At 38.1% G+C, this 10,546-nt stretch overlaps 1 protein-coding gene across 1 annotated transcript in view; it reads left to right on the plus strand.

The window, feature by feature from the left end:
- The window catches only part of LOC122073014 (glutamate receptor 2.8-like), a 7,489-nt gene extending 1,997 nt beyond the window's left edge, over positions 1-5,492 (plus strand). Inside the window, exons 4-6 of the mRNA XM_042637498.1 lie at positions 227-636; positions 1,656-2,123; positions 5,382-5,492. Of these exons, the coding sequence (XP_042493432.1) occupies positions 227-636; positions 1,656-2,123; positions 5,382-5,492 (989 nt within the window). The remainder of the gene's footprint in view (positions 1-226; positions 637-1,655; positions 2,124-5,381) is intronic.
- Positions 5,493-10,546: the final 5,054 nt, after the last annotated feature.

Genomic DNA, 10,546 nt, shown 5'->3' on the forward strand with positions numbered 1-10,546 from the left:
TTTTTTTTTTTTTTTTTTCTCCACTTTATGTTTTCAGGTTGTGTTTGGGTCCCATAATCTCGCAAGGCCTGTCTTCTAGTGCTCTTGGGATTTTTCTTTTTTCAATTTTTTATATATTTGATTTTATTTGTATTTATTTATTTTTTTTTTCCCCTTGTAATAAATTTGATATTACTTATTTAAAAAAGAAAAAGCATAAACATAAAATTTCTTTTAATGGTTGCAGGAGAAAGGATTGAGAATAACTTAACAAGAGTTGTATTGATCACATGGGTGTTCTTCATACTCATCTTAACACAGAGTTACACAGCAAGCCTGTCATCGACCTTAACAACACGACAGTTGCAGCCAACAATCACAGATGTTAGTGACATAAAGAATAATGGATATTATGTGGGATACCAAGGTGGTTCATTTGTAAGAGATTTCCTGAGAGACCATTTGCATTTGGATGAATCCAAGTTCAGGAATTATAGCACTCCGGAGGAATTTCATTATGCTTTATCTAATGGAACTGATCGTGGAGGAGTTGCTGCCATTTTGGTTGAAATTCCTTTTGTCCAAGTCTTTCTCAATATGTACTGTAATAAATACACCACGGCTGGACGCACCTACGCATCTGAAGGATTTGGCTTTGTAAGTCTCTCTCTCTCTCTCTCCCTCTCTCCCTCTCTCCCTCTCTCCCTCTCTCTGTTACTTCTTTTCATTTCCAAAAAATGAGGGGGTAAAAAACCTCGAGAATCTTCTAAGAATAGAGCAATGACTGGAGTCAAGAAACAAGAGTAAACAGAAGCTCAAGTTAACCCATGATTAGGTTATTTTAGTTTCCAAAAGTGTAAGATCAAACACCAAGAAACACGAATAATAAAGAGACAATAGATCCGTACGACACAGAGATTTAACGAGGTTCACACACCAGGGTGGTGTGCTACATCCTATTGGCCCAACCCCTCTGCTTCCATCACAGATCTCATAAAAATTCCCATTCGGGTCTCCACAAAAATATGTCGGATCGGGTCAATCTTCAAAACGGATCAAGAATTCGAGACAAACTTAACATAAAGGAACCAGAGAAAAGATCCCCTTGAATTCGTTTCAGTTCCAACTCTGATATGCTAGACTTCTCTTGCAAGCATTAGCCAAAGTTTTTCTTGCTTTGACATCTAGGTGGGGACCTATTTATGCCATGTGGAATTGTGATGTAGAAATTCAAATCATTGAACTCATGGTTTCAAGTGTCGGTATCGTATCAGCCATATAGTATTGATATCGGGTAAGACCGATCCCTGATGATCCCTGATCCTTGACTGATCCAGATCTGTTTTCCGTATCATTTCAGGGGTAAAATAGTAAAAAAAAAACTGTAGCTTTTAAAAAAATCAAGAGCAAAACCGACTGATACGTGTTGATCCGATCCGATCTAATCCAAATCGGTATACCAATACCGATACCATCCCCTAAATCCATGGTTGGACTTCTAGTTTAATCAGCAAAAACTTGGAAAGTGAGCTTTAGATTTGGACCATATGAACTCACAAAATTTCAGCCCCATCTGACCTGCCATGTGGTAGATCTAGGCATACATGCATAAATACTGCATTGCAATTTTTTTTCCATGAAAGTATTGTTGACTATTTATTTCTTATTTCTTTCAGATCTTCCCTAAAGGCTCTCCTTTAGTCTCTTATGTGTCTAGGGAAATTTTAAATATCACTGATGATGGGACATTGAACGAAATTAAGAAAAAGTGGTTAGGAGATCACACAAAATGCAACATTGCAGATGCTTCTTCAACATCCACCAACCAGCTCACTTTGCGAAGCTTTGGAGGCCTCTTCCTCATCATAGGAGTCGTTTCAGGCCTTTCACTATTAATCCACTTGTTCCTGTTTGTGTATGGCAGTTGGCATGTACAAAGCACTAGGATGCCTCTAAGCTTATCTTGGAAAAATTCTAAACATGCCATGAAAAGTCAACCTAAAGCAGGTGAGGACATAGAACAAGGCACTGTTGATGAAGAAGTTGGAGCCACAGAACTTCAAACAATGAGTGCCGAGCACAAGGAAGAACCCACTGTTGAAGGGGGCATTGTTGAAGGAGGCATTGTTAAAGAAGAAGAAATTGTTGAAGAAGGGGGCATTGTTGAAGAAGAAGGGGACATTGTTGAAGAAGGCATTATTGAAGGACTCTCAAGGCGGTTCTCAAGGAGGGGCATGCAAATTCTATAAACCATGACCAGGGGCTTGCCTTGCCTAACATTAGAACCATAGGAATAATAAAGGGCATACCTAGTTCACTAGGTTCCCGCATGTGTGAGGTGAGGGGGGCGGGGAACCACAAGGATAATATGTGTATGAATTCTACTACTATCCTCCTAAGATGATAAGGGAAGTTCAAAGTAATCTTACAACATGTGGCGATCATCACTGTAGCATTTATTAATTTTGTTTATTAATTGTGGTACTTATTGTTGGAAGTGTGTTCATCAAATTTAATATTAAATTATTTAACTCATTCTTACCCCATATATATATATATATATATAATTCTAATATTATGCATAATATTAACAGGTTTGGTTGTCCTTAGGTTTTCACCTTATACTGTTCATGACTTGGGACAGAATTGGGCATTCTTTTCATACAATGGCCGCACTGTGTGATCCATGGAATGATGATTTAAACACACAAGTGTGAGTGTACATAAATATGTACATTGGATTGCATCACTTAGGATTCTTAAACGAAAATTTTTCATATGTGTAAGCAAGAAGATTCTCATAGCTAGCTGATGAGTAGAAAGAGCTTTGGAGGGTGTATGGATTTAAAGCTTGAAGCCCAAAAAGCTTTCGACACCTTGGAGTGGCCTTTCTTATTTGATGTCTTGAAAAATTTGGCTTCCACCTGAAATGAAATGGATTGATTGGATTCTCCAAATCATATACTCAACGAGACTGTCTATCCCGATTAACGGTAGGCCATTGGGGTCTTCGTCAAGGGGATTCGCTCTCCCCAATATTATTTATTCTAGCTGAAGTAGTGTTTTCCCTAGGGCTTCATGACCTGTGAAGGAAAGGCTTGGTTAAAGGCCTACAAGGACTGTGGAACGCTTTTACTCCTTATTTGTTGTTTGCCGATGACCTTTTTATCTTCATCAATGTAGATTTATAGGGTGTGAATGATCTCAAGGGATTCTTAGACATGTATCAAGCTTACTCTAGTCAACCTTTAATTTAGACAAGTTTCTGGACTCCATTCCTACACTAGGAAAGCTTGTATCATGGAGGTGTTGTGAATTCCTAAGCGTTGCTTCCCTACCTAATATCTAGGAGTTCAGATCTTCAAAGGGAGAGTTAAAAGGAATATAATCGTGTCATTGGTAGATAAATTCAAAGAAAGGTTATCTAGGTCAAAGGGTCGTCTTCTGTCTAAGATTTCACCAAGTCTTCAGAGTTGAATTGGTTAAATGGTCATTAGCAACATCCGTATTCATAAGTTCTCTGTATATCTCTGGCATTTAGCTTCTATTGTCCTCATGAAGACTTGGATTCAAAAATTTATCTGGTCAAGGGAGGCTTCTACATCTAAAGTTATAACAGTAAAATGGGACTCTTGCATAAGCCAAAGCAGGAAGGTGGATTGGGTATACGATGCCTTCATGAGGTCAACCTTCCCCTATTGGCCAAATTAGTTGGTTTATCCAATACGACCAATCCTTGTTTGCTAAGTTCTTGCGAGGTTGACCAAAGCAAACAATGGCTCATTAAAGAAATTATCTTCTTCTCCTATTCTGCATGGTCTTCACAAGGCAAGGGATTTTGTTGGTGACTGAGAACGATGGGTAGTGGGAGATGGCAACTCTATCCAATTCTGGTATAACCGTTGGTTGGCGGGATCTAGAATTGTGGATATTCTAGCTAGCAGTGCTCCTAGTCGAAAGGACTTATCAGCATTTGTAGCTGATTTTCTTGAAGTTGGGAAACGGTCCCTACCGGTGGTCTCAAATCCTATTCTAGTGGGCGTATGTGATCAAATCCAATTTATTGCCCTTCCAACAGTTGTAGTGTATGATCTGAGAGTGTGGTCCCTCACAAAGTCAAGTTGGTTCTCAGTGAAATTAGTTTAGGAAGGTATCTAGCAAAAAAATCCTTACAAGGATGGGTGAACTTAGTGTGGCTGAAAGGTTTGCATCCTCGTTACTCCTTGTTTGGGTGGAGGACGTGCCATGGGCATCTTCACACAGATGAGCAAGTCAAAAAACGCAGGGTTCCTATGGTCTCTTGGTGCGATATGTGCCATAACAATCAAAAGTCCCTCTCCCACCTAATGCTAGAATGTGACTTCAGCATTAGTGTGTGGAAGGAGATATATATTGTCTCTCTTCATTGGGCCAGTTTCTTGTAAGAATAGCGAACAGAGGGTTACCTCATCCATTCCCAGCTCTTCTTCTCAAAGGAATCTTTCCTTTTATATTTTTTCCCACTTATTTCCTCTGACATGTCTGCCTTGCATGGTGATGTCTCCAAACTATTTGGTAACTATAAGGGATGGGGAAAGCATATCTTTTGGAGTTGTCATCTAGGATTCAGGCATGAACATTGTTGTGGGGATCAATTCCGATTTAGGGAATCAAGCCCGGATTGGGTAGTTAATTCTGGTTAAAGGATCAAACCCCTCATATTTGACTTCATATATGGTATGTTTATCAAGGACACAAGTTTGTGCCAAGTTACGAGAATGAGAAGGTGTTAAGCACCCCCCTTGCTCAGTGAAATTGATCTTTCTACTAGATGCTTGATATTTTGAATTTTCTCCCTTGAGATTGTACAAAGACACATGAAATGATGATAATGAACTATCATTTTATATACAGCAACACATGAATGATAAAAATGAACTATCATTTTACGTACAGGAACACATGAAATAATGGAAATGAACTATCACTTTATGTACGGAAATACATGAAATGGTGAGTGTATATGAAATGATGAAACCTATATTTCTGGTTACCACATGCAATAATAAAATAAACTAATATTTTATGTGATGAAAGCATAAAATAACACATGATGAAATGAATGGTTGGCAACGCTTCTTCACCGGAACTTCAGACTTAGTAATGAAGGTCCTTTCTCTATTTTTTCTCTCCGACAGGGGCTTAGAAGCAAGGGGATCTCTCTCTCTCTCAAAGTGAAGTAGATCTTCCTTTACAATGACCCTCAATTACGATTAGTAAGAAAGCACAAAAGTGAGGCGAAATATCTGTGGAATCCTTACAAGGAGAGGGTAAGCTTACCATCTCTATGTAAGTTGGTTAGGGTTGGTTTGGTTCGGGTTGGCTTCAGTTTGGTTTAGTTTGAGTTGTTTTGGTTTGGATAGGTTTCGGGTTTACGGGATTCAAGGTGCGGTAAGACACTATGGTACATCCGGTCATCTGGTCTTTACAGGAAAAATATCAACAGGATTGTGTTTCCGAATACTTTCCATTAATACGGGAATCGAGCATGTGTTAGGCTCGATTACCACATTTTGGCGAAATATTTCAATGATTGTTTCTGGTCATCTTCCCTACATCATTAAACAATATCAGGTAGGATCACTGACTTCTTTTTTGCTCAACTATATTCTATGAACTCATGCACATTGGTTTTAGGTTAGGGTAATTGGGATTGACTGAGTTGGACTAGGTTTATGCTAGAAATCCGATTCCTCAGAAAAAAAGAGCATTCTAGCCTTGCCTTCATCTATAAATCATCCTTGTCAAGGGGAGAAAAAATTAGGTGTCTACATTTCCATCTATCAAGGAGTTATTTTCATGGTGGAAGTAGAAAGCAAATGTTGTCCAGCTGCGGCAGATCTCGTTAGCTCTTGTTGTCCTTATTCCTTACCATCTCTGGAAAGAAAGAAACAATAGGAGGCACGATATCCATCCCACCTCTCTCCAGTTATTGGTCAAGGACGTATTGAGAAATCTGGTAGAATACACTTCTTTAGTGTCTATGAATGTGAAGTCTGTCTCTGGTCTATTATTATCTAGACAATTCTAGATCAGAATTGTTCCAACAAGGGCTCAAATCACTGAAGTTCTATGGCAGCCACCCATGCAAGACTTCATCAAGTTGAACATTGACAATTATTCTCTGGGAAACCCAGGCCACTCAGGATCCAGTGGCGTTTTAAGAGATAGCAGTGGTGTACCACTCAGTTTTCGGCTTTCTTCATGAGCATTCAATAGGCAAAGGCAATGAATTGGAGAAAGCTCCAGATTGAATGTGATTCTCAATTGGTGGTGCTATGCATTCATAATTGCAACACTCCTTGAATGTTCCAGCAGATGTGGTGTTTTTGTGAGGAGTTCTTGGATAGCTCGTCATCGGTGGTTACTCACTACCTCTGTGAGGTTAATTTTGTTTGGCAAAGCATATCGCTACTACCATGTCTACTACAACATGGGAAGTACCTCCTTCGTTTATTGTTGAAGATATCAACTGGGATGCTCAGCTGAGGCCCAAATACAGGTTATCAATTTGTACTTTGTTTTTCTCTTTGCTTGGGTTATTCTCCTGATGGCCATACCAAAAGTGGATTAACAACCCAATATGGATGTATCCTCATATTCTTTCTCTATTTAATAAAATATTCTTGTTGATTCTTAGCAAAAAAAAAAAAAAATCTCATAGCTAGCTTACTATTGATCCCCTGACTTGAGAGCTCCTTACCATAGCAGTTAGAAATTATGGATTTTGGTGTGTCAATTGTTAATATATATATCAGTGCAATGGATTCATGGTGTTGAGCAGCTTACAAAAGAGAATCTCAACACGGAATTTAATAAACGGGCGTTCACAGTGCAGGTAGCTAGCCCATCGGGCGCCAATCAAACCGACACATTTATATGTCCAGGTTGAACCGACTCGTTGTAGCCCAATCCAGCTCAACCCCCTTTAATACTACATAAAATTCTTATTTTACTACTACTAGTAAAAAACTAATTAAGCTTTCTTACCCTTTGATTTGTAATAAGATTTGGTTTAATTAAGTTTTGTTTTGTAAGTTGTTACGTTCATAATCTCTTCTTCTTCTTCTTCTTCTTCTTCTTTTTTTTTTTTTTTTTTTTTTTAAAGAACAACCATAATCTCATATCATTTCTTTTTTATTATTATTAAAGATTTGTCTCACATATTTTTAGTCCTTCAACTCACTTAAAAAAATAATTTTATGATAGGCACGTTTAAAGCTCATTTAGAGCCCGTTTAGACTTAAATAGGTTTGTAGTCCGGTTAAGACCCGTTTAAGGAAGCCCAATTAAAGCCCGATACCGACCGGCCCGATTATAAACCGTACCATGCCTCCAAAGCTAGGCCCATTTACTTAAACATGCATTCATGGTACAAGATTTTTAAGTGATCAAGCCCGACTAAGCCCAATCAAGACCGGCCCTACCCGACCGATTGACACCCCTATAATTAACTATTACCCTAGGAGAAAATACACTACTTGGTGTATGTTATTTTACCTTTGATATATATTGGTAAATATCTTTAATTGGGAATTAAAGACATGACAAATATTATATCAGTGGTGAATATCCCAATGAGATTCTACCTCTTTCCTATTTTAGCAACCTGATACTTTTTAGTTGAAATCTGCGGCTCAATCTGAAACATCTTTACCGGTTTCAGCTTGGCCGCCCTTGATGCAGATGGATCTAGATATGGATGCTTCATGCCATCCAAGGTCTAGAATTTGCTAGGATATCTTTCTTATTATGTTTTGTAATGGAGTTGGGTGGTGGCCTCTTTCTGCTGATGGCAATGCCGAAGGTGGAATTTGTGCTCCCACTTCTCCTCCATATGTGAGGGGTTTCTCTTTTCCCACTTATTGATGTACAATATTCTTTTCTTTTCTTTTCTTTTCTTTCTATAATTAATATACATGATTTTCTAACGAAAAAACCCTGGTACTTTTTAGTAGCATTGTGTTTAAATTAGAATTATTATTTCAACATATTTCTAAATAGGATAAGGAGATTAAAGGTATATTATTTGATTATTAGAGTGAGAGAAAGAGAGAGAGTTAGTTTTGGGAAATTTCCCTATATAATAAAATCGTGGGCGGTGAGTAGCTCGTTGGTTCTCTCTCCCTCTATACACTCACTCTCTTCTCTATCACTCCCTCATCTTGAATTAGGGTTTATACCCTAGTGCTTGAGTTTCTTCTACCTTGTAGGGCTGTAAGAAATAAGGTTGAGAACTCTTGCAATGCGCATGGAGATTGCTTGATGTATACGATACCTTCTAGTTGTTAATTAATTAATTAATTAATTGAGTAGAGATATTTGTTGAGATTACAATATTCTCACCTATCATAGAATTAAAATGTCGCTTTGAGTCAAGATGCAACCCTAAATTTTTTTATTTTTGGCTAAGAATTAGCAGATGATTTAATTAAAATTAAACAAAGAATTACAGCCAAGAGAAAAAATAAAAAATAAAAAAAATAAGATTGCTGATCCACATTGGCATCAAATACTACCCATAATCACTGAATCATTTTTAATTTTATTATCTCTTTCTTCAGTAGAAGATCAGAATTTTACTACAAGAGAGAAAAAAGAATCAGCAGCAAAAGAAAAAATACATCCAAAACCTCAACAACTGACGGGGTGAGCCTCCACCTTAGGCATTGCAATCAGCAGAGACTCACAACTGCTATCTATAGAATCTGAATCTGGGGCGGCCAGCTTTGTCAAGAATTAACTTATCCGTAATAAACTGAGGAAGAGAAGAACTAACACCAATCATCCCAGTCTTTGCTACATTTTTAGCTAAAATATCAGCAACCGGATTTGCTTCCCTGAAACAGTGGGTAATCTTCCACTCAATAGAGTTAACATAGCTGAGAAGGTTATTCCACTCCTGGCACACAAACCAAGGAATGATCTTGAAGTGGAAGAGGGCAACAGCTGAGGTTGAGTCTGATTCGATCCAAATTCTTCTCACATCGATAATGCACGCATGAAACATACCCTTGATAATGCTCCAAATTTCTGCTTGAAAGTTTGTGGCCACACCAAGGAAAAAACCATAGGAAAGAAGGATTTTGCCGTGATGATCTCTGAAAATGCCACAACCACCCGCTCGGCCAGGGTTACCCAAGGAACATCCATCGACATTAAGCTTAACCCAAGAGATGCGAGGCTTACACCAATGGACTTCCAAGATATTGAGAGCAGCTGAAGGCCGAATGTCAAGGAGAAGTCATCTGCTTATCCCCCTCATTCCATTTCAAATAAAAGAAAGATCCTTTAAAACAGCAGCCACCACCAAGGAAGAGGAGCAGGCCTTGCACTCATGCCGTCTGAGGTTTCTATCATTCCAAATAGCTGCACATGTCACGACCAGCATCCAAGGCCTCTTCAGCAACCAGCCTTTTCCATTGTTATTCCACCATTTTATAACATCCGCCATTGAAGGCTGATTAACCCAAGCCACATTAAACATAGCGGCCAATCTGGACCAAACATCAATGGAAAAATTGCAATCAAGAAAGAGATGATTGAAGGATTCCTCATTGCATCTGCACAGGTCACACCTAGAGGGCATGCATATCCCTTTCTTCTGAATTTTATCATCAGTTGGCAGCTTCCCATGGACCCAGCAATTTTATTTTCTCATGTGATATTTTATATCATGAGATGATAGAAACTTAAAATTAGGTCAGACCATCCTAGATAAGGCCAAGAGGCTTCCTACCTCCCAATTAAACAAGACCCCAAACTTGATCCTTAAAGCGACTTATCCTTTTTAATTTTTCTACTTTATCTCTTTCTTCTCGTCTTATTTCTTCTCATCTATCTTCTATTTTCTCTTTATTTATTTATTTGGTAGAATATTTTCTCTATCAGTAGATTTGTACATTGGAAATAAGATTGTAGGTTTGAGATTGAGACGTTGGAATTGACAAAGTCAATTGTTGATTAAGAACTCTTCCAAGTCAACGAAGTTGATGTAATAAATGAATGACTTAGGAAGCATCTTAATCCATGATTCACGTTACAAAATCAGCAATGGAATTAGTCTCTGCCACTGTGATTCCTATCCAGTCGGAATCAATCGAAACCTTAGAAATCAAGTAAGAATCTAGGGATTCGAATATAGAACTGGTCAGAATTGGAATTTGAATTCTCAAATCATGTCTTAATTAAATGGCTAATGAAACAAGACAAGTAATTGCTTCAGCATTACCTAATGGCTCGTTGGAATTCAAATTTCTTCATAGTTTATAATCCATCAAGAGGGACCAGTAAGAGAGAGAGAGAGAGAGAACTCTCATTGGTCCCTCTCCAGTACCCCATGCTGGAGAGGATCTCAATCTACAATGTACTAGTATTCAAATTTCTATTCTTTCCATGGACTAGGTTCTTCTAGATGTAAATAGACAAGTGGAGTTTATTGCATTAATGACCTTAATAATCTTGGATTTATTCTCCCATCAATTAATTAGTACTAGCTTAAGATTGGATCTTTGGTTCAGAATTTTTT

Source organism: Macadamia integrifolia, chromosome 1 (assembly GCF_013358625.1).
Source record: "Macadamia integrifolia cultivar HAES 741 chromosome 1, SCU_Mint_v3, whole genome shotgun sequence".
NCBI classification, from domain to species: Eukaryota; Viridiplantae; Streptophyta; class Magnoliopsida; order Proteales; family Proteaceae; genus Macadamia; species Macadamia integrifolia.